The 25655-nt window shown below is 38.7% G+C and overlaps 1 protein-coding gene and 1 long non-coding RNA gene across 2 annotated transcripts in view; both read left to right on the top strand.

Moving 5' to 3' along the window:
• Positions 1-16094, top strand: part of LOC129726795 (protein hedgehog) — a 32802-nt gene extending 16708 nt beyond the window's left edge. Inside the window, exons 2-3 of the mRNA XM_055683906.1 lie at positions 1370-1631; positions 14489-16094. Of these exons, the coding sequence (XP_055539881.1) occupies positions 1370-1631; positions 14489-15144 (918 nt within the window). The 3' untranslated portion in view covers positions 15145-16094. The remainder of the gene's footprint in view (positions 1-1369; positions 1632-14488) is intronic.
• Positions 16095-18659: 2565 nt separating this feature from the next.
• LOC129718128 (uncharacterized) overlaps positions 18660-25655 on the top strand; it is a 49937-nt gene continuing 42941 nt past the window's right edge. The window contains exon 1 of the long non-coding RNA XR_008726810.1: positions 18660-19501. This is a non-coding gene — a long non-coding RNA (uncharacterized LOC129718128). The remainder of the gene's footprint in view (positions 19502-25655) is intronic.

Genomic DNA, 25655 nt, shown 5'->3' with positions numbered 1-25655 from the left:
TTGTGTTGAATCGGCCTTCTTTTGGACGTGGCTATTCAAGTTGCCGTAGCTCTGTAGTTACTAAAGCCTGTTCGACTGGAACGGCCATGAGCATAAATATAAACATAAATTTTAATTTGGTTTTTTTTTCTTCACATGTTTTCAGTGAAAAAGAAAAAAATTTGGTAACATCCTCCAGCAAATCGAAGAAAAAATTATGAAGCGGATTTTATTTCTTGGCAAATCACTGAAATAATGATTCAGTCGGTCAAAGGAACGCTTTTATAGGCAGATGCAATGACCTCGGCTGATTCAGCCGCTTTATTGTTTCAATCTTACTTACATTCGAGTCTCATCTAATCAATTCTTCCCAAAGAGAATGAAAAAGCCTAAATTATAAACCGGAGAGACATACACAAAATGAAAATGAATTTAATGACTTAAGCCACGCCTTCACACTTCTTCGCGCTTTCATAGGTGGAGCCATCCGGCCTAAGTGGCACTGTCTGAGACATTTCGGTGGCGGCGGCACCCGTCAGAGATGAAGAAAAAAAACAAGCAACCGAACAAGCTGCGTCTTGTAATTCCGTGCAGCGACAACGACGAACAGCAAGAAAACCGTTATGGTGGCGGATGTGTAATTCGACAGTTATTTCAGCTTCAACACTGTCAATTTCCTCTTCACTTCTCGGTCCACCAGTGAGAATATAAGGAAATGGTGAAAATTAGCAGCCGATGGCGTTTGAGGTGCTGCCGCTTTCGCACCGAAAGTGAATGACTTTTGCCTCGACATCGCAGTGGCAGTTGAGTGCAAGAAAGATTAATTTTTATTTTTATAGCTACACGCACCTCGTTAATCAGTTGCTAGCCGGCTGAGAAGTCATTATTAAATGCAAACGAGGTTTTCACTACAGTGTTTCATCCCGTGCGTAGCTGCTAATAATAAGCAATTGAGCTCCGATCATCGTCATCGCTACTAGGTGCTAGGTGCTGGGGCAGAGATGAAACCAAATCATGACACGCTTTGGCACTGAGCTAGTATATAATATTACCGTTAACGTATTTTACTGATCAAGTGCAATTCTCCTATATATTTTTTTCTTTTTCAAATAAAACATCTATTGCAAGGAGTCGAAACCTTGTGTCTGTCTATTTGAAAACGTCAAAATGCGTTAACGATGCTGCAGAAACGAACAGTGTCTCTGCATTGGCATTGGTTTTTTTGTGGGGTGGCTAATCGGTTTGAGATACTCGCAGTGTCAACAAGTAACGCAATCCACTTATTCATGGCAATTACCTTGTTGACAAATAATTATCGTTATTATAATTTAATTTAATTATCGGAAACGTGCCTTTATTCCTAACTGCTATGTTTGTGTTCTGTTTGCAGCGCTGCAAGGAAAAACTCAACATCTTGGCCGTGTCGGTTATGAACCAGTGGCCTGGTCTGCGACTGATGGTCACCGAAGGGTGGGACGAGGACCACATGCACGCTCGAGAGTCTCTACACTACGAGGGCCGGGCAGTGGATATTATGACATCGGATAAGGACCGCTCGAAGATTGGAATGCTAGCGAGGTTGGCCGTCGAAGCGGGCTTCGATTGGGTGTACTACGAAAGCCGCAGTCACATACACTGCTCCGTTAAGTCAGGTAAGATCAAAATTTAGCACGTTTCCTCATTGCTGTTGTCTGCTTGCAGTAAAAAAGGTATCGCTAAGGTGTACGCGTACGCGAACCGTTGTAACTCTAGCTCCCCGAGTGATCTGTTTCCGACCTCTGCCGATTGCCCGGACGGATCGTAACCGGATACTTTCGTATCGGCGTTATATTTGTACAGACATACTCCTACATGATACGGTTCCAGAGCGTATCATTTTTCCAACTAGAACGATGTTTTGTGAGCGTTTCGAATTTGACGGCGAAAATAAACTCAAGTGTTGACCTTTGATGTCAATTCTAAGAAGCAAACAAAAATATTTCATGTTACTGCTCCTATAGAAAATGTTATTACACTGTACATTAGGATGCATTTTAAAAGTATCTTTTTTCCTGAAAGTGCATACCAGTCGCTGTTTAAAATTTGTAGCGAAAATGATGATGTCTTGTATTAGTCGAAATCTTCTCACTCCGATTTTCGATATACAAAAACCAATATTTCAGTTTTTTAAATGTATTTTGGTAATCTTCCAGCTCTAAAACAGGGAAATTTCTGGAAAAATGGCTCAATTTCATTATTTTGTTTCAATTGTCATTTTTGATTTGGCTGAAACTTTGCACAGATCTTTATATGGGCTAAAGATGTCATTGTATACTAATAGTATTTTTTTTCAAACATGAGTAATTTTTCTAAAAGGGTTTTTGTAAATGAGAATTTATGTAAAAAATTGATAGTTATTTGAGCTTGAATTAATAAAAATGGTAAAAATTATTCTGATAAAAAATATGTTTTCCAATTTTTTTGCAGCATGATCCGTCTCATAATATTTTTATCATTGAAAGGCACTTTGCTCAGGATATACTCCTAAAGTTAGATACCCGCCAACACAAAGAACTTTGTGCTGGCATATAAATCAAATTGACTAAACCGAGTGCCTGTCAATGACAAAAATATTTTTAGAGTCAAAATAGTTTGTTTGATCGGTATTGTGTCTTTGGCAAAGTTGTAGATAATAATTTTGTCCTTACAAACAATGTAATCTGTAAAAAAATTGGAAAACATTCGAGAAAAAAAATTTTTTTGTTTTGAAAATTTTATGTTATTTATTTTTTTAGGATCAAACAACTATCAATGTTTAGCTAACTTTGTGTAGTTTGAGAGAAAAAAAGCACAGCTCTATGGAAGATGAACGGTGTGTTCAAACAAACCGTTATGATACTAAAATTATTTGAAATTATCAATACTATTAACACAGATAAACAGACGTAACACTCCGTACAAATTTCTAAAAAAGTTATGGTTCCTACTAACTTGTAACTAACTTGACCTAACTAAGAAAAATTTTCAGCTTTTCTGCTGTTTTGGCAGCGCGGTGCGCGACAACTGTCAACTGATTTTAACGGTAAAAAGCGCATAAGTGCCACCACCGCACAGTGGTCCAATAAGACAAAAAGTGGAACATAATTCCATAGCGCTTTTCACCTTCATCATAGCTTAATAATGTCTTTGGAACAATTGTTTGTATAAATGATCCTCATAATCTCAAATTGTCAAAAAATATGAAAAGTTTACTATACCAAAAATAAAAATAAAAATTTTGTGTTAAGAGATAGAAGAAAAGTTTATACAGAAAAGCTGCAGAAGATTCGAAAATATGAAACTTTTTTGAACAAATGAAAATCCTATCTGTTTTCGGTACAAAGTTATAAAGTATATTACATGGAACTTACATAAAAGTTTGTTTTTTGTACATAACTTTCGTAAGTTGCATTTTACACGACAGTGTTGTTCGGAGGAATTGTTAGAGCACACAAAACACACATTTTTGCCAAAGACCATATATCTCCAGGACTTTTCCTTAGAAAGTTATATCGTATTTTAGCTTATTTTTCCGATAACTTCAAGAACGTATAGGTTAAAAAGGGCAAGTGAAATCATGATGTCAATACTTTTCCTTGAAGTTAAGCTAAAGTACTATAAACTCCGTTAGGTTCCATTTTTCCAAATCCACCCATATAAGAGTACGGCGAGCATATGTTACAGTAGGTTTTCATATATAAAATATACTAACTTTTTTGTGTTAAGAGATAGAGGAATGGCTTATTCGGCAAAGTTTTAGAGCATGCAAAAAAAATGAAACTTTGCTGAACAAATAATATTCCTATTTTCATTGGGTACAGAGTTACATAGTTTTTTCTATAAAAGTTACTCAAAAATTAGTTTTTTGTGCCTAACTTTTGTTAGAAGAAAAAGTATTGACACCATGATTCCACTTGTCCAATTGTATGGGTGGATTTGGACAAATGAAACCTTGTATGCCCTAACAATTCTTGCGAACAACACTTTTGTGTAAAATGCAATTAACAAAAGTTATGTATAAAAACTAAATTTTAAGTTAGTTCCATATAATATACTTTATAACGTTGTACCGAAAAAAGATAGGATTTTCATTTGTTCAACAAAGTTTCATATTTTTGAGTCTTCTACAACTTTTCTAAATAAACTATTCTTCTATCTTTTAACACAAAAAAGTTTTTTTTTTTATTTTTAGTATAGTAAACTTTTCATATTTTTTGACCATTTGCGATTGCGGGTCATCCATACAAACAATTCTTCCGAAGACACTATTAAGCTAGGATGAATGTGTAAGGCGCTATGGAATTAAGTTTCACTTTTTGCCTTATTGGACCACCGTGCACCGCTGCGACGGGAATATTTCGCAAAACTGAAACTCATTTGAATTGACTGTTATTTTGATCCACGAAAATAAACTTTGTGGTACGTCTGTTTGTTTTTGCTTTTAAAACATAAGTCCTTTCAAAAAAATTGTCGTTAATTTAAAAACTCCTAATAGCACAAAATGACATCTTGAGCCTATAAGAACGTCCGTACCAAGTTTCTGCCCGATCGAAAATTAATTTTATTTATGAAATTGTTCATCATTAGAAAAAGTATAACCTTTATAACTTTGGAAACAAATCTTTTTACATAGTCGTTAACATTAAAAAACAGTTTAAATGATTAAAATGGTTTACGTAATACAAAAATGTATCATATTTTATTGATAAATTAAGTGCGAATACTGGCAATTGCTAAAATTTCGCAGAAAAAGTTATCCTAAAAAAGCTCAAATTGGTAAAAACGAAAGATTATAACTTTTTGGTCATTCCTACGAATTTGAATTCACCAGTGTAATCGAGATTAGTGAAAGAAAAATAATTTTATTATTTGATTAAATAACACATTTTTACTCCTAACGTTTAACTGAGCCTTTCGACCGTGAAATATTCGGTGATCAGACATCATCGATAAAACTTGCAACACTGTCGGCCATCTCACTGACAGCTATATTTGGTTGCGTGTTCATTTGATCGCGTACATCATCACTTTCGAGAATCATTATCAATGTAAAATCTAGGTTTCTAGGTTCTTCAATTTGCAATACTAGTTTTGAATGCTCATTTTTACTCGGCTGCTTTATCTCGTGGTATTTACCTGGGAGGTAGAAGTGATCAACAAAACTTTGTCATGAAGTGAAGTAAATGAAGATCACACAACACATCAACAATCAATTCCCTCACAAGACATCAACCTTCCCTTTATCCAGTTCACATCGGATGAAGTGAGGACTGCCATCGATAACCTCGACATCCCATCGCTGTTCCTGGAAAAATGCTATGCAGAACTGTCAGCTCCAACCGCTACGTGAAAGGACGTTCCCGGCAATTTGGGAAACTGCATCTGTCACTCCAATTCACAAGTCCGCTAACGTAAATCGAGTAACAAACTATCGTGGTGTTTCCATTTTGTCTTGTTTGGGCAAAGTCTTTGAGAAACTTGTGCACAACTTACCGTATACGGCATCAGCACCTCTCATCTCCGACAGCCAGCACGGTTTTTGGAGACATCGTTCAACGACAACAAACGTGATGTGCTATGTTGTACCACACTATCAAGGGAAATGGAAATGGGGAGGCAAATCGACGCGGTGTCCGGCCGCACCTCATATGTCGTAGTCAACTCAGTTCGATCCCACTCATTTTGCGTCACATGTGGCGTGCCCCGAGGTAGTGTTCTTGGACCGCGGTTATTTAAAATCTACGTGAATGATCTGTACCTGCTCATATCCTCTTTCAATCTCTCCTCCGTCGATGACCTGAAAGTTTTTCGTGTAGTTGCGTCTACGGATGACCACACAAAGACATTAACATTCTGCTGATTTGGTGCGATGATAATGTTATGCGTGTCGACAGTACAAAATGCACTCTGCCAATCCAGTTTATCACCAGTACAGTATAGGAGCTGAAGCACTCCAACGTGTCTCGTCTGTCTGCGATCTCAGTGTGGCCATTGACGAAGATCTCATCAATGACCATATTGGAGTTATGACTGCCAAACCTTTTTCTGACTGAGATGTATTCGTCGTCACGCTTCTGAGTTCACGGACATTTTTGCTATAAAATCACGCTATTGCACGTTGGTCCGCAGCATTCTGGAGTAAGTTTCGCCTGTTTGGCCCCTGCACTGCGTAGGACAAAACCTCGCAATTAAGCGCGTGCCGAAGAAATTTGTACGGTTCGTGTTATTGTCACTCCCTTGGAACGACCCAGTCGAGCTTCCCCCTTACCCTGATAGATGTCCTCTTATATGTTTAGAGTCGCTGTCAGTCAGACGTGATAAAGCGCAGCGTCTCTTCGTTTTTGATGTTTTTCAAGGAGTAATTGACTGCTCTGCGTTACTCCAGCAAATGCCGATAAATGTCCCTCCTCGTCGTTTCCGGAACTATACTACCACAGAATTATGGAAACAACAATCCCTTGGAGAAATGTATTTGCTCGCTCAACGATGTGTACGACCAATTCGATTTCAACGTGGTTAAAAGTGTTTTTAAAACCGCACTAGTACCGTGCTGGATCGAAATCCGTACACTTAAGCACATGATAATCTTCAACGGTCAATATAAAATCAAGAAATTACATATTGCTTTAAACTGACATGTTAACTTATAGGTCTACTTATATTTTGTCACTATTTTCAAGCGAAATGATTTAAACTACTCTGAAACTCGAAAAAATCATGTTTGAATAGAACATGTTTTGAATCGAAATCCGTACGCAGTTTTTCGTCTGAACCGAAATCCATACAGGAACCGAAATCCATATAGGACAACACTTTTGAATCGAAATCCGCACGCACGCGATATAGACTGGATTAAAGACCGTACAGCAGTGAATCAAAATCCGTATAGATATAGAAGTACGTAAATGAATTTTATTTTTCAATTTATCTTTAAATTTACGAATAAATATATTATATTTATTTATTATTTGTTTATTTGAGCATGTAGAGTAAGAATTACTTCTTATAAAATTCTACACAAAGCAAAAAAAACAATTGTGGCGGTCCATTGGTTCCTAAAGTTTTACACGATTTTCTAATTTTTATATCAGCTGAAATAGTGCAGCTTTCTGTGCAAAACATGTTTTTAAAAAATGTTTATCGTTGTCCTTCAAATATTGAATGTCGAAATGCCCAAAATTTCGAGCAATTTTTTATTTTTCGTCTAAAAATCGAAGGAAAACGATAAACTTTTTTTGAAAATCAAGTTTTGCGGCTTTCTTTTAATGATATTTAAGAACTGGAATAGCTATAGGTCCCAATTGAATGCTTCGACATAAAAAACAAATTTTTTCTCAACTACCAGCTGCAAGACGCCTTCTTCCAGGCCCAGATTTAAGGAGGGGGCAAATGCCCCGGGCCCCCCGATTGCTATACCCCACTTCATGATCCATATCTTCCTATCCACCAGTGAAGGTTGGTGGAACTCGTTTTGATTGAGATTCGTAGCCATAAGTTACGGCTCTTTTATCGTAGTCACTAGAACGCCGGAACCTCTCGAAGCTTCCCGGTTCGACTTTCCCTCGCGCACTTCTGTCACAGCTCTTTCGGGATCGTTTGCCGTATATTTATGCTTGTTTTCTTCCATGAAATGCTGAAAACAAGGATGAAAGTTCAACAAAATATGCATGATACACACGCTGTACGGATTTAGATTCAAGCGATTACCAAGGATCAAAATCCGTACGGCACAGTTTTTGATGAATAAATACAGTTTACACTATTTACCAGACAATACACAGCTCGAAAATGACAAAGACTTACCTTTTCAATCGATTTCAAAAAGATTCACAGAGTAAAACACTTATATCCCACTTGAAAAACGGTTTTATCTGAAGAACGTTTCCTTAGTGAAATCTCTAACGATGCGACGAAATGACAACTGAAACCGATACACGATTGATTTTTATTTTTAATATTTTTATTTCATGGCCTACTGGCGCATAGTTCAATTTAACAGAAAGCCAATAGTTCAACGGACATGTACATGTAACTTTTATATGAGTTTTCATTTTTGTAATGCTTAAAACTGAAGAAAAACATCAAGGTGTACGGATTTCGATACTGTACGGGTTTCGATCCAGCACGGTAGACTAGTTTAGTTGTTAGAATATTATAAAATTAGTTTACAGCCTGTGCGATATTTTTGTCGAAGATGGTGATGTTTAATTAATAAATACCAGATGTGTAGATTTTCTTGCAACATGTCTAGCGTCTCTGGATGACGCTTAAAGCGCTGATCATTTAGAATAGCACCCGGGCACAGTTAAACAGAAAATCAAGAAAATAATTCCAGCATTTCGGATAACGATTTGGCGAAAAAAAATTAATGGTGACTGCTGTACAAATTTCGCCGAGCAAGTAGATAACTCAACCGAAGTCTGAAGCAACATAGACGAACGCATAGGCTGACGAAACGCAATCCGAAAACCGTTTTAAAACAAATCCCGGGGGTCAGGGAGGCGGCAAGGTTCCAGATTCAAGTTTATTTTCGTTGACAAATCCGCCAAAAAGAGAAGTCCATAAATTCGGATATTTTCAAAAGGAAGAAGCGATTTTTGCCCTTCACTAAGACTCATAGTATAGTTACGTATTCGCCAGATCTAAGCAGTTACCATTGCAGTAAGGGCTGCAATGGGTAGAAACTGAAAATTAAAGCTGCGGTCACCGGCGGTGTTGGTCAGATGAAGAATTGGAGGAATCGGCTGGTCAAGAGCGTGACGAAAGATGGTGTGCGCCGGTTGATGGAATGTATCAACGGTAAAAAGAGAGAATTTCTTCGAAATGAATATTTTTTTCTCTCTTTTGATTCATGAAAAAAAATTAAATTATTTTTGTTTTATCTTCAGAAAGCGAACGGTTTGAAAAATAAACGCATTAAAAACTTCCGTCTGCGTCATTCGATGCATTACATCTTAAACATTTATGTAAAAACACTTAAAAACTACTTTTGTAAATTCACAACCAAAACGCAAAAAACACAGTGTTGCGAATTTAAACCGTGCTTCATTATTCTATTATACTGGTTATTGGCTCCCTACTTTTGATTACAAAAGATAATTGTTACTTTATAAACAACAATAATAAGAATGTCGCATGGTAGCCATCATCCTTGGCTTGAGCTTCTGTTATTTTACAAAGTTTGTAGAAATTTGTCAGTGTACTTCTCACACTAAAAATGTAAACGTGCGACTTCTCACGTTTGAGCCACAGTATAGTTCCTCGAGATAATCCGTTAGGTCGTAAAGAATCTTCCATTTTCGTAATTTCGTTCGCAATCCCCACAGACACTCAGTTAACCAATGTTGCTTCCTGGATAACGTTTAAAACGGTTTCGGGCCATAGCATAAACATTGATGAAGAATTACCTGCGGCAAACTTTGGGAAGGCTGTTTCGTTAAGTTAACGAGAGGAACGAATCTCATTTTCTCATTACACTCGGCGAATTCGACTTCTTTAATTTTCGGCGAAACTCGAGATATAAAGTAGGCCAAAAACATTACTCCCGTCTGGCTACGAGTCGAGCGCGTTTGCGTGTCTGTATTGCAATATCTGCACACGGATACGAGTGAGATGCAGCAACTGTGAGCGAAACAAAAATCAAAACGTTACTTTCATAATCATTCAGTTTAAGTTTAAGTTTGAAATCATATTCAAAATTAGAGAAAAATAATTTTGGATTCATTTACTCGAACAAGTCACGACATATATTTTGCTGTATAAGCATGTGAAGTTCTCCCTCCCAGTAGAACATCCATAATCATTTCCCAGCAAGGTCCCTGCTTAAGGATATGTACAATGACTTATAGACAAGTTTCTGATATGTCGATATCCGTGTGAAAATAAATGACCGATACCCTCGAACCGACAAATTTAAAGTTCCTTTTTACCATCGCACTTCCTCAAAAAGTAGAAACCGCAAACCACGCAAAGTGTATTCATGCCAGCCTATGGCTTACCCGAGCAGCATTTTTTCCTCTCGTTTGTAGTTTCCCTCTGTTCGAAGCCGCCCAAAACATTGGGCATCTTGAACTCAATGAATTTTGCAGTCGGTCTCTTTCCCACACCCTTGCGGTGTGCAGCCTTCGTACTCTTCTTCACCATTTTACTTACGCTGCCCGCTGTTCGAGAGCCACTAACAAGAAGAACTGAAGAGGAAAAATGAAACGCGCACCAGCAGGCAGTGGCTCGCATCTTATAGCGGCTACATCGTCTGAAATATATCAGCAGCAAAAAGGCCTCAACCGGAATGCACGGGAGAAGCGCAAAAGAATTTCAATCAATAAAATGGCGGCAGACCCTGACCCATGCTTCGTCATCTTCGGCAGCCAACAACGTCTGGGACCGTTTGCCAGATACCTTTGGTTAGGTACCTGCAATCCACGCATTGCTTTAGGTGCGTTAACGGCGCAAAACTTCTTCCGCCACGCCAGATCAGCGAGCGCGGTTAGCTCCCCTCTCCATATAGCTACAATAGTATAATGAAAGTTGTCCGTGGTCATATTGCTACGCAATAATTTTACAGCAACCGCTGTTTTGAGCAGTTGTTAGTCACACGAATAACTTTTGATAGATTTCTATGTTACTTGTTTTTTGACATGTACCTTCGAAAAGCCCACAACCATTCTCTTTTTTTTTTCTCACTAAGTAACAAGAGTATTCATGCTTGATGGCAATGTGCTAAACAACAAGCGAATCGATTATTTTTATTGTTTTTAACTGCTGACGCAAGGTATCACCTGTTTTCCTCTAATTCTGTTGGTACCGTTATCTTACAACATAAATCACAGGCAAAATCGACGATAACCGCTCAGTTTGTTTGATTGTAATTAAAATCAAGAAGCAGGAAATATTTGATAAAAACTTATCGAGAGAAAAAAGTGTGACATATATGACGGTGTGATGTAAATTAAACTTACACTTGTTTTAGGTTGATGCTAGGTTATGATGCTTAACTCATCTAGTACATAATGTGAATAAGTGCATCTGACAATACATTTTTGCCAAATGTGTTGCAACTGTGATTTATACAACCCTGCAGCAGTGCGGATTGTCGGAAATCTTTCACAGCATTCGGTACGAAAATGGTAACGGATCGCACAGTGCAGTGCCGCTGGAAAACGAAGACGTTTAGGTTGTCCCTTGACGGTACTTCTTAAAGGAGAATCCCATTAAGAAACCTTAAATCATGCTCGTTATGCAGGCTGACACGACGCCCTGCCTGGCGTGCCGGTTCGAGTCATAATAACTCAAGACTGGCGGCAACATGTAAAACGCAACGATGAAAATAAATTTAATTTCGATATCGTGAGAATGCAGATTGCCTCCTCGGGGTTTCTTGTCACATATCCATCCTTTATCCATATGAAAAGTACCATCCGTTCCATTCATCTTCTTGCCTAACTGAGCAAGACTGATTCAAAGGATTAAGTCAAAAATCATTCATACCACCAGCGCTAAATGTCAAGATTTATTTGTTGTGAAATTATAACAATAACAAAAGCATTAAGTATGAGCGTGAGCTCGGTCTTCAATCCCAGCAGTAATACTCGATGAGAAATTTCCATTTTTTTTCTTATTTGGTCCAGACTTTGCAAGTGGAATTGCAAAGGCCTTGTGAACTGGCTTACCGTGTAGCAAGCAGTTGAGCTTCGAAATGGGCGTTCTGTCATCCTACTTCCCGCCCGACGTTGTCGTTGTCCAGCGCGTAAAATAATCTTGTCAAGTGTTTATTTACAGTTGTAGACATACAAAAACACAAACATTGAAATGCGATTCCCTTGGCTGACCTTATCGGCAATGTTGAACTAGTGGCTCTCCGGCATATGGTCAGTTTTTTATATATGGTATGACAAACAATTTCGAATGTTGTTTGTTTTCGCAATTTAATAAGCTGCCAATATTGGAGGATTACAACTTCGAGTGTGGCCCCCCGAATCGGCTTAGTGCATATAATATTCGAAGGCGTTTATATGGCAACCGTACAGTGGCTTGTAATAAACGACGGGAATTTTATATTGTAAACCTCTATCGGAACCTTGGAAAGTCCAAGATCTATCTATGAGCTTTTCTTCTATTATCAAACGTCTCTCTATAATAAAATAAGGTTAAGTTATCTAAAAAACAACAACAAAAGGATTTCTTCGAGTAGTAAACTGACAACCACAAAAGTAATCTTGTTCTTCACTTTCGCGTGTATAATAACAACGCATAACACGAAAACTCCGATAGAAGCTCATGTCCGCTCCATCCACTCGCTGCGGCAAAATTGTCTCGAAAGTATGTTGATCAATGAAACGCCTTCCATTGGTCGCCATTTTATGCTTAAGTTGTCTTGTGTAGACAGCGGGCAGAAACAAACCAACGAAGCGAATCGAATTTGCATTTTTCTCTTATAAAAATATTAATATTAAAGCAAATCGACAGATTATTATCACATCGCGGTGAAACTGGTTATCGCCAATCAAAACTTCATTCATATGTGCCTTTTTTGGAAGACTTACCGAGCTTTCGAACTGTTGGATATTTTTTCCCCGATGTCCATCAGGGCTAACCGATCGGACAGTACCCTGCAGCTAAACGGGGAAACAACCCCGCTAGAGGCAAACTGGTTTTCCCGGCAGGATGCCTCTCTGGACATGGGTGCTTACTCAGCATACGCATACAGCGGCAGTCCCAGCGATTGACAGGCAGCACCCAGCGGCGCTGCGACCACAGCTCTGAGGACGGGCCGTTTATTTTATTGAGCACCACAACAGAACACCTCTAAAAATTTTGCTTTCGCTTTGTGTTACTCGCCTCGACTGCAACTACCGGTGAGAACGGAATATGGAACTGAGAAACCACATGAGTTGGCATTTTGAAACGCTGTAACTCACTCGAATACATGAAAACGATTGCCAAACAGAAACGAAAGAAGAGAGGACACCAAAATTTACATTTAAGATTTGTGGTTTGCTTATTTTTATGCTCCGCTTTCGCCCGGTTCTCGTGATCCTTATGAGGTTATCCGAAAACGATAATAGCAAACACCTGAACAAATCTTTACTTGCCGCAAAGATACCGCACAGTGGTTAGAGAGTGCAACTTACGAGAGCTTAACAAATACTATCCTTGTTTTCTCGTCAATCCTTTTTCGTTTCTCAGAATCATCTGATCCCGTTCACGCTGTTAAATAAAGACCAAGCTAATGCCAGTGATCTAGGACAGATAATGTTATTAGAAAATTGATTTTTTGACAGAATTATGAACGGTATTCTTTTCACAAAGTTGGTTAGCCAAATGGATTATCGTGGACTTTCACTCGTCGCTGAACATGATCGGATTGAGCACGATAGGATTATTTAATTTCTATTCGTATACTTTTCCGTTACTATCTTATTCTGGAAGTTTTAAACTCGCGTCACTGGAACAGAGTTTTTCCAAAATGCTTCGCAGATTGTTCCAAATCTTACAAATGTACGAAAATTATGTTTATATAATTAGGTATGTTGAAAACATACTTAAACTCATGTGATATGACAGACTACTCAATACTTGTCAAAACATGAAAAGTAATTTATGACACATCCTCAAAGAAGGCCGGCTATTTTCATAAAACATCACAGCATAAAGAAAAAATAAATCGAAAATTCGGCCAAATCTCTTCCTTCCTACCGTGATTCAATTAACCATTGAACTGCAGGGCGCATACACTCGCCAGTTCTAGTTCAAAAGCGGCAGAATGTCCTTACTCCTCGGCCTTTCGGTTTGAAAAATCATCGCACAAAATGCGCAACCAGAACGACAGTAGAGCGATAGCGATCACATCACCACACATACACACACACACGAGAGCACGCACCTAAAAAGGCAACCATTCGGTGTTCGGTGTCCCTTGATCGAGAAGACCTCACACAGGATCCGGCCGAGGCTTGTCAGATCCTCTTTCCACCTTCTTTTGTTGCCGATGGGCTATTGTTACCCGTCATTGTCATTGATACAGTTTATTTTCCCTTCTGGCCACATTCATGTAACCTCAAAAAGCCAAACTGTTTTCCCGCATGAAAACCAAAGTATTAAAGGAAAGGAGATAGAAATCAGCTCAAACGAAGATGAGCAGCCAACCCACGCTGATAATTAAATCTTGTTACGTTTATTCATACAAACCGACCTGAAAGAGAAAATACGACCCCTCCAGACTGGGATACTGTGGGAAAAGGAGGAAAATACTCAGGGCGGCTGGAGGAGGGTGTAATAAATCTACAGATAGTAAAACGTAAACCACAGCATGGCGCCGCGGCACCTTTTCTGCAGTTTTTTTTTTTTCTTATATATGTATATCCTATTAGCTTATTGCAGTACTTTGTAGAATTCGATACTGATTCCCTTAAAACCCTTATCATTTTACTTTCTTTTATCCAGCCATTTCACTAGTAATGATTACTACAATTTTGTCTCTTTCTGTTTACAGATTCCTCACAATCCAATCATGCTAGTGGATGCTTCACCGGTGACAGTACGGTGCTAACCGTAAACGGCGAAAAACGAAAACTAAGCGAGCTTCAGATTGGTGAGAAGGTATTAAGCGTGGACAGCTCAGGAAACACCGTCTACAGTGAAGTGATGATGTTCATGGATCGAGATACCGCTCAGAGTCGAGAATTTGTACATATTGTTGCCGAAGGCGGAGCGCAACTTACCGTCACTCCTGCTCATCTCGTTATGGTGTGGCAGAAGGAACTCGGTCAAGTACGCTACTTTTTTGCTGATCGAGTCCAGGAAGGAGACTATATGCTGGTCAAAACAATCGATAATACCTTAGAACCTCGGAGGGTACTCCGGATATCTACCAAACTATCGCAAGGAGTCTACGCGCCGTTAACTAGAGAGGGCACGGTGGTTGTCGACTCAATAGCTGCCTCGTGCTACGCCCTCATCGACAGCCAAACGGTAGCTCATCTCAGTTTTCTACCATACAGAATGGTACGAAAAATTATGAATCTTTTTAAATTCAGCAGCCAAAACAACAGCTTAAGCTTGCCACGACACGAAGGCATCCATTGGTATGCCAAATCGTTGTATGCAATTAAGGACTACGTGCTGCCGGCAAACTGGCTTTATCATTAGCAGACCCGCGCAATCTCTGTTTGCGAAACAAATTGTGGTCTATTGTGTACATTCTGTAAAGTATTCTGTTTTTACATATAGAAGAGCTTCATTTGTTTTTGAAAAAATATTAAGGGAAGAAACGCGATCGTATGTGAGAATCACTTAAATTATATGTGACTGAATGTGAAAATGAGAACGCATGAAACCCTTCACGATGTTGTCAACAGCGTTGGGGGAAAGGTAAAGTAATGGAATTTGCTTAGCAACCTTCGGAATGTTTGTGAAACGCTCCATGATATTTAAAGACAGCAAACCGTGGCACGAAACAGCGGTTAAGTGTGTGCCTTGTGTCAGAAACGATGTCTAGTTTTTGTAAGTAGGCCCAATACTATAAATAATTTATTCTAATTGTAAAAAGATTTCAACCTAACTAATTTTGTAACTCTTGATCCAAAAATATAATTGTTAATACTGTTTGAGAGAATTCGGCCAGTGAATAATCTGTTTTTCTTTCCAAGCGAATCGATATGAAAGAGCCTTTTAGTGTGCGCAACTGAAAACAATTATTTATTAAGTAGAAATATGTAACTACAAGAAAAGTGATATCTAATTATAGTTTGAATATAACTGAATATTATTTATAATCAGATAGTAACTGAAAGCTCTCATGTGAAACGTAATCGAATGTAGCAAGTCAAAACTTGCCAGGCTTGCAATTTTTCAGCACATGAAACATTTCCTAAAGCTTCGAACAATGAATTCACGTGAAGCTTCGACCAAGCGTTCTAGTTGAAATATTTCATAGTGAGGACTCAAACGCACAAGCGAAACGAAAATCGAGGCATGGTATAAATAACTACTTACACAAACTGAAACCATACATTCCTCTGGCGGAGAATGTTTTAATCTGCCATTGCATTTTGTAAATATATCAAAATACGAAATTATGAAACTTCTGACTTCGATATGATGAGTTGTAATAAACAATCATAGAATCTGTTACTTAACCAAATAGATACTAAGCAAAGAAAATGTGAGAAAGGCCCTGCATCGAAAGGTAAAAAAATCAAGATGTACAAACCTTGTACCCCAGACTAACAGACGTAACACTGGAACCTAGCTCAATCTCCACAAAAACGATCATTTCAAATTTCCAATCGAATAACAGTCATCGCGTGACAACGCCGTCTGGGGCGCTGCCATTCAATCTCATACATATTTTGTAATTCCTCATTTGACGCATGCAGTAACGCTGGCGCTGATGTCGAAACACATGACGCAGCGCGAATACGGCAGCAGATGGTATACGCACAGACTAACAGACGTAACACTGGAACCTAGCTCAATCTCCACAAAAACGATCATTTCAAATTTCCAATCGAATAACAGTCATCGCGTGACAACGCCGTCTGGGGCGCTGCCATTCAATCTCATTCATATTTTGTAATTCCTCATTTGAAGCATGCAGTAACGCTAGCGCTGATGTCGAAACACATGACACAGCGCGAATACGGCAGCAGATGGTATACGCACAGACTAACAGACGTAACACTGGAACCTAGCTTCACAGACTAACAGACATAACACGTGGAACAAATTTTCAATAAAATCATCGTTTGGATGATTCCAGTGCTTTACGTTAGTAACACTAGCACCATCTGCTGTCGTGTTCGCGCTGCGTCATGTATTTCGACATCAGCGCCAGCGTTACTGCATGTGTCAAATGGGGAACTACAAAATATGTATGAGATTGCATGACAGCGCCCCAGACGACGTTTTCGCGCGATGACTGTTATTCGGTTGAAAATTTGAAATGAACGTTTTTTGTGGCGATGGAGCTAGGTTCCAGTGTTACGTCTGTTAGTCTGTGCTAGCTCCATTAAGAAATCATAAACCGAAAGAGAAAACAAAATTGACTTGGTGTGAACATTGCTGTGAAGCGACATGTCACTTGTTCTTGCGCGGCCGCGGAATAATGAGCACTGATATTATTCAGGTACTGAAAGAGTCAGGCAGTTAGTTGGTCGTCTCACATCAGATCGCGTTTGATAAACAAATGATTTCAAGTGTTTTACGATGAACAAAGCAAAAGCAATCATGCGCTCACTGACGTCCGGTATCGTTACTGTGAAGCATTCTCAGCTGTCAAAATTCTGTTTGGTATAAAGAGCGAAATTTCGTGAACCTCTTTTCTTTTCAACTGCATACCAAGCTTTAAGCGTGCCTTTTTTACCAAACGGAATTTTGACAGCTGAGTATGCTTCACAGTAAGGTTTTCTGTCGTAAGTGAGCTGGGTTCCACTAGGTTGCTCCTTTTTCTAATGCAAGTCAAAACATCTTGGGACTAAGAGACGATCAAATGAGCGAACAATTGACTGCCTGATTTAATTTGCACCTCATTATTCTGTTCCAAAAAAAGTGAAATTTCGCTTCACAGCAGTATGCATACCAAGAGAAATTCATTGGCACGTTCGGTTTCTGATATCTTTTTAGCTGCGTACCGTTCATACGAAGAAATTTCATTGCCTGATTCAGTGCTTGTGGATTGAGATAGCACAAGAAATTTCTTTTCGACACTGCATACCGCGCATAATGCATTGAATATTTACTAGTTAGTTGACAAGCTTTTCTACTAGATGGCGGCTATATGTGAAATATAGTTACAGTACTACGAACGGGTTCTTGTCATAGCTTAGATGTAAACATGGGGTGCCGCTAGTTTGTTTCAGACGGTTTTGTAAAAATATTGTTCTTAAGAAAAAGTCTGATCTGTGTGCTTTGAAATTTAAGATGATATTGCGACTTTTACGCCAAATTGGACTACCCTGAAATACACGATTATCACAGTCGACTCTCGCACACGATTTCGCAGTTTGGATGATGGGTATCGATACTAGCGTTATCGAAACGCTTGACAAAAATATTTTATTATATAGACAAAAGAAATCTCTATCATGACTGCTACCTTGGTAGGTTGATAAGAAATCACTCTAGCAATGGTCAGTGCTTGATACTTATATATATTTATAAAGTATACTTGAAACCGTGAGGTCTGGTATCGATACAATGACAATCGAGAAAGTATCGATACTCAGTATCACCCAATCAATCATGTAACACTTAATTTTGTTTTGATATTCAACCTAATTTTCAACTGAAGCTGCTCAAAAATGTATACTTAATGTTGCAAATGAAAAACAAAACAAACAATGAACCCAAAAAAAACTGCCACTGCGCTACTGAGGTTTCAATTTGATAGAGCGAAATAAGAAATTAAGCAATGAATGATTATCACAGAAGTCCAAATAGTCATGCAAGGGGCAATAAAATTTGATCTAATTTTCTTCAAAAGTTTTCAATGAGGGCCAAAGGTTAACTAAAAGTCTGAATAATAAAATATGCAGACATATATGAAATGTTGGCATCGCTGAACAATCATTGACTCTGAGAGAACGTAGTATTTTCGCTCTGGTCATGAGATGGATCTCGACCGGCAGAAGAATCAAAAACGCGCGAAAATTAAGAACCGAAAACTCGTTATCGGCGTTTTATTTCTTCCGTGTTGCAGATCTATGTATTTGTCAGATATCGAACAAAACTATATAAAGTTTGTTTATTTACAATGTCAGTGTTACGCAGAGAAATAAAACGGTGAAATTTTCATCATATGATACTAGCGTAAATTTGAATGCTGACAGTCCGGCAACCATTTGACGCTCTCCGGTATAAAGCGGGCGAATCCTAGTTTCAAACAAAACAGAGAAATTCAGTCGTGTAACAACTTTCGGTGGGGTTGGGTGTATTTTGTGTTTCGTGAAAAAGCGCGATAATTTTCCGAAAAAAAAAATCTAAAAGTTTATCGTCTGCTTCACAAATAAATTATAATTCTAAAGCTTTTCATAGGATGCTCGCTCAGATAGCTGTTATTAAACGTTGCAATTTGCACCGCTTCGTCGCACTTTCTGACAGAGTTTTCCCGAGGCGTATATTTTCAAACAACTAGATAGTGTTCCTACGTTCGATTGCAAGAAGCCTGGTGTGAATCAAATCAACTTGAGCAGAAAGAAAAATATCCAGGAGTGACTATTTGCGGCGCTATTGCAGTGTTAGTATGCGCTAAACAGATAGAAAATCTCGGCGCCATCCGTGTCGTTAGTTAGAAGAGAGGGCGGCTGGTGTGTATTTCAATCAATCTGAGTTTGAATAGAAACGCGGGATCACAGCTAAATTAATGGAAGGTAATAAAAAGCGGATATTGTGAGACCTACATTGCCATAATCGACGACAGCAACAACAAATGAACAGTCTACTGCTATGCAGTTTTGATTGGGCTGCTGGTTAGGCAAGAGATGGAAGTAACCAGTGACAAACTAGGGTGAGTGAAAAGTTAATTTCCTCGTCCAAGTTTATCAGGATAAACTTACATAGGTACACAGCTCACTGCATTTACACAGTCACTACATAGATAACGACCGGTTTGATAGCTGATTGCTTGTCTTTCGTTATGTTGCTCTTGCTGACTCTAATGCATTGAAACATATAAAAACGGGTGTTATAAACATAAACGTCAATCTCCAAAATTTTGTATTCTTAATTGGAAACCGAGATACAACTCATTTAGTTAACCGGCGCACAGTGGGACCAAACTGATAAAAGAGAGACAAAAGACTTTTTCGACGTCTTAGCATATAGGCGTCTTCGGAGAAATATTCCAATATGCTCTTTAAAATATTTTGAGATAGTAATTGAAACTATTATTAAGGGAGTATACAGTTATATTTAAGGCAACAACTCCCAGTTACAAGATATCAAGTTTAGGTCTTCGGCAGAGTTGCAGATATATAAATTTTATAAACTTTTCTCGAAGACACTGGACACCTTTTATAAGACCTACGAGTTCTAGCTAAATTACTGTTACCACCCCCTTAAAATCAATTTATAGAGTTTTTTCAGTTCAATTCGCATCTGATCGAGTTGGCATATTCCAAAAATTTGTTGATATCATCAAGATACATAACTTTTCCTTTTCAACTTCAATATCGTATATTGTATAGTTTACTTTAAAATCTAGTTTTAAGTCAAAATTGTACCCATTTTTAGGGTATTATAATTCAGTAAATGGCACTTTGTGGCAGCCAGAATTATTCTCATTTAATCAGTCATCAGTACACTAGAAGTGTCAGTTTCTGATGGTTGATTTATAAGTTTACCTGCTGGTAATAACTGCCTTGACTTTTTGATAGTTGGTCGTCTTAAACTTGCTATGAACAGGTCTGATCATCAGTAACCGGTTAAATAAATCTTCATTTGTTGCTTTCCTGTTCAAAACCCAAAATTATTTAATAATTTTGAAGTCATCTTTTTATCATTGTCATCATACCTTGAACACTTTCGTGTAGCAATATTCCCTAAAACCTGCAACGTCGATTTTTTTCCACAGGCCAATACACTCACTATCACAACAAATTTTTCAAGAATTCCAAACCTGTTATATTAGCGGTTATTTCTGGCTGCTCAAAAAATCTCCGAGCGGTGTTCCCATCGTTACTGGAGCCAGAGCCTTGTTTCGGAACATCTTTTATCAAGCCAATCCCACGCTTAAATTTTTCTTTAATAGCTTTTTTTCCTCTTTCAAAACTTTTTTTGTGTTTTTTTTTACTGGACAGCGCCTTATCTATAGCCTATACGCGATATGCAGCAAGCATTCCATAAATCTTTTGAAGACACAGAAAAAATATTTATTTTGAAAATAACCAATAGCACTGGCCAACAAAAACGAAAAATAAGTTGCCCCAATGCTCAAAAAAGTTTTCCTAAAAAGATAGTAGCTTTTATAGCATTCCTGTGAATTTTGGAGCTCCTAGTGTATGCAGAAGTTCGTCAAAAGACCACACAGTAAGTGATCGCCAAGTTAGTCGCTTCTACGTAGGCTTCCGAGAAAACTCGTTTAGGTCTCTGAAAAAGTTATCTACGCTAGGTACACCAAAATTCATAGGAAAGATTAACAAGCTCTTATCTTTCATTTTAATCCAGTTTAAGCTCTAGCAAAATTTACCAGTGTCATCATTATGTTTCACCTTATTCGGGCATGAAGCGGAGACAAACCAAACTCTAATATTGATTTGTTTACCGGCCTTGAAAGCTCTATGCTGTTAAATTGCGCAACACTTCTGAAAAGCTATTCCGGTTGAGACATTGCATACTTTCCCATCAATCATGCTACATATGAACGTGTTATGAATTCTAAAATTCCATAACATGCTTGGCACCAGCTTCTAATTTAATTTAATTTTATAATTTTGCGGTTTCATTTCCGAACTGCACTTTTATCGAACGACATAATCTAGTGGAGGTAGGCATTTGGTTCATCACCGAACTTTTTCAGGAATGTCTTGGAGACGGAGTAGCAGAGGGACCATTGAAGTGATAGAAATCGAACTGTCAACCTCCTTATCACCCTCAAACTTCTGTTTGTAATTCGATTGATCCGATGATCCATCGAATCCCCATTTGGAAACAAATTCAAGATCCTTAGCAGCCAGATTTTTCATACTCTCCATTTTCAGAGCCAATATGCGTTCAACTGTGTGATTCATCAACGCCTGCAAATGAACCTCTGCAGGTATTTCGGTTATTTTGATATGTCTGTTATCGGGTAAGCATCTTTGTCTTGCTTCTACAATCTTCTTATAGCTGGGGTATATTTGTGGTGCGTTGCAATTCGCCGAAGTATTTCTTAGCAATATCCATTGAATTTTGCTGAATTCACCATCAATGAAAAAGCCAAGGCCTTCATCAGTATTTAGTAAACGGTATTTCTGTGAAATGCTTTCGGTTTTCCATGCCTGCCGAATTTTCCCTGGTGTAACCTGATTAAAAAAGAAACATTGAATGCCACATTTATTTCCCAGTTGAAAACAAAAGTTGCGGACTCATTTTGGAAATTGTTCTCACCTGTATCTCTCGAATAAGTTTAGCAGCACCCTTGCACCCCTCATTTTGGGCATTCATTCCTGCTGCATAAGCTAATTTAGTTGCTGTTTCTTGCTGCCTAAACGCATTGACTCTACGTCTTTTGTGACGTTGACTAAGCGTGGAAATCGTTTTCCGTGGCCTTCCGAGTTTCACACTATCACGAAAAATGCATCAGCGTAGCAGTTAAGCCAGCGTTCATTTTGGGACTCAAAACGACATTGCGGTGTTTTCCTTGTTCCACCGACTATTGAACCTTGAAATATCCTTTTTTAACTTTATACTGTCGTTATCCACGAATCTTCTCTCTTGCTTTGAAATATACCTACTCGCGAACGTGGTGCATTCTCGTGATGCTTGAAGAACCAGGCTCTTGCAGCCACACTTTAAATAAATTTTTTCGCAGCATCTTTTCAGAAGTATGTATACACGTTGGATGAGTTTTACTTGCTATATACCAAACACAGTTGTTTGGCATCCTAGCAACCTATTATTGTACGCGGTAAAACAATCTGCAGTCCGCATAAATGTAATAGGTATGAGAAGATTGCTGAGAAAACGATAATGTCCGACCATACCCGGCTATGATTTTTTTTTGTACACTTCTAGTGTACACAATGACTGATTAAATGAGAATAATTTTGGCTGCCACAAAGTGTCATTTATTGAATTATATTACCCTAAAAATGTGTATAGTTTAGACTTATGAATATACAATATACGATATTGAAGTCTTCATAAAAGTTGTGTATCATGATGATATCAAAAGATTTTTAGAATATGCCAACTCGATCAGATGCGAATCAAACTCAAAAACTCTATAAATTGATTTTAAGGGCGTGGTAATAGGAATTTAGCTAGAACTCGTAGGTCTTACAAAATAGACACCTAGTTTCTTCAGGAAAAGCTTATAAAATTTATATATCTGCAAATTTGCCGAAGACCTAAACTTGAAATCTTGTAACTAGAAGTTGTTGCCTTAAATATAACTGTATACCCCCTTGATAACAGTTTCAACTATTTTTTTTTCTTCATCTATAGTTTATTTGACACGGCACAAATACAATTTAATGTTTAACGACGCCAATTATATCTGGTAGCTTACTTTCTAAAGTATCTTAATAACTAAAAGCAAATTTTTTATCCTCGCTGCCGACTACGAGCTGAAACTAAATCTAACTTAAAGCTAGAATACTTTGCATTAAAAGCACAGGTTTGCTGTTTGATGGTTTTCATTGCCATAGGTAAGCAGCATATTAAATTTGTTCCGCTGCTGGGCCAAGATATTACGGACTGGCATATTGGGTTGTTTCCATCGGGCCTTGAGAGTATCGTGCGGGTCTGATTGCTGTTTCCGGATCCGGGGTCTTAACGTGTTCTTGTCGTTTGGTTGGATGTAGGCGGAAGGGGATAGGACTAAACTGGGGCGTGGATGGATTTCAGGAAAACGTATATAAGGGACATGTAGGATAGGTCACGGCTCGCCAAGACATCACGAACAGGAACAGCCGGCTGCCTACCTTCGGCCTGCAGGGAAGCTATTAATCTAGACCTGGCGTCACGGTGTACAGGGCATGACCAAACAACGTGCTCTATGTCGTGATAACCTTCACCACAGGCACAGATACCACTTTCCCCGAGCCCAACACGACGGAGATGCGCGTCAAATCTATAGTGATTGGACATAAGCCGGGACATCACGCAAATGAAATCCCGACCTACATCCAACCCCTTGAACCACGGGTTCGTCGACACCTTGGGGATTATGGAATGTAACCACCTTCCCAGTTCCCCCTTGGTCCAAGAATTTTGCCAACTGATGATCGTATTCTGACGTACAAATGCGAAAAATTCAATCAAGGCAATTGGTCTTTCATAAATATCACCGTTTGTTGCGCCCACCTTAGCCAAAGAGTCCGCTTTCTCATTACCCGGTATCGAGCAGTGAGAAGGGACCCACGCTAAGGTAATCTGAGTAGATTTTTCGGATAAAGCACTCAGATGTTCCCGTATTTTCCCCAGGAAATACGGAGAGTGCTTAACATCTTTCATCGATCGGAGAGCCTCAATGGAACTGAGACTGTCCGTAAAGATGAAATAATGGTCCGTGGGCATTTTTTCGATAATCCCTAGGGTGTACTGAATTGCAGCTAATTCTGCGACGTAAACAGAAGCAGGATTATCGAGCTTATGGGAGACGGTTAAATTGTTATTGAAGATACCGAAGCCAGTGGACCCATCAAGAAGTGATCCGTCAGTGTAGTACATATTGTCGCAGTTGATGTTTCGATATTTATTGGAAAAAATTTTGGGGATCTGCTGCACGCGTAAATGATCCGGGATTCCACGAGTTTCTTCTATCATGGATGTATCGAAAAACACAGTAGAATCAGAAGTATTTGATAAGTCGACACGATTTGGAATATTCGAAGAAGGGTTTATATTTTGGGACATGTGATTGAAATACAATGAGAATTAAGTTCGATTAACCTTTCAAAATTTTCAATCACGGGACGGTTCAAGACCTCACATTTGATTAGAATACGAGAATACAGGCTCCAGAAGCGGGTTTTCAATGGTAGTACTCCAGCTAAGATCTCCAAACTCATCGTATGGGTCGATTGCATGCAACCCAAGGCGATACGCAAACAACGATATTGTATTCGCTCCAGTTTGATCAAATGTGTGTTTGCTGCGGAGCGGAAGCAGAAACACCCGTACTCAATAACAGACAGTATCGTTGTTTGGCAAAGCCTTATAAGGTCTCCTGGGTGGGCTCCCCACCATTGTCCGGTTATTGTACGAAGAAAATTCACTCTTTGTTGACATTTTTTCATCAGATACCTCACGTGACAACCCCAGGTGCCTTTAGAGTCGAACCAGACACCAAGATATTTGTGTACCAAAACCTGAGAAATCGTTTTACCCATTTATTGTGTTTGAAGCTGAGCAGGTTCATGCTTCCTAGAAAAAACTACTATCTCAGTCTTCTCCGGAGAGAATTCGATACCTAGCTGTAAAGCCCAAGCAGACAAATTGTCCAAGGTATCTTGCAATGGTCCTTGCAAATCGGCAGCTTTGGCTCCTGTAACAGAGATTACACTGTCGTCTGCAAGTTGTCTTATCGTGCATGAATTTGCCAGACATTCGTCGATGTTATTTACATAAAAGTTGTAAAGAAGGGGGCTTAAACATGAGCCCTGGGGAAGACCCATGTAGCTAATGCGAAATGTTGCCAAATCGCCGTGCGTAAAATGCATGTGCTTTTCGGACAACAAATTGTGCAAAAAATTGTTCAAAATTGGAGAAAATCCTTGTCGGTGAAGTTTACCCGAAAGAATGTCAATAGAAACGGAATCAAAAGCCCCCTTCAATGTCCAAGAACGCAGACGCCATTCGTTCTTTGCGAGCATAGGCCAGCTGATTATCTGTTGAAAGCAACGCAAGACAATCATTCGTCCCTTTGGCGCGGCGGAAGCCAAATTGAGTATCTGATAGTAGACCATTTGATTCGACCCAATGGTCTAAACGACGGAGTATCATTTTTTCCATCAATT

The sequence above is a fragment of the Wyeomyia smithii genome, chromosome 1 (genome assembly GCF_029784165.1).
Source record: "Wyeomyia smithii strain HCP4-BCI-WySm-NY-G18 chromosome 1, ASM2978416v1, whole genome shotgun sequence".
Lineage (NCBI taxonomy): Eukaryota > Metazoa > Arthropoda > Insecta > Diptera > Culicidae > Wyeomyia > Wyeomyia smithii.
This window is presented reverse-complemented; position numbering and strand designations above follow the sequence as displayed.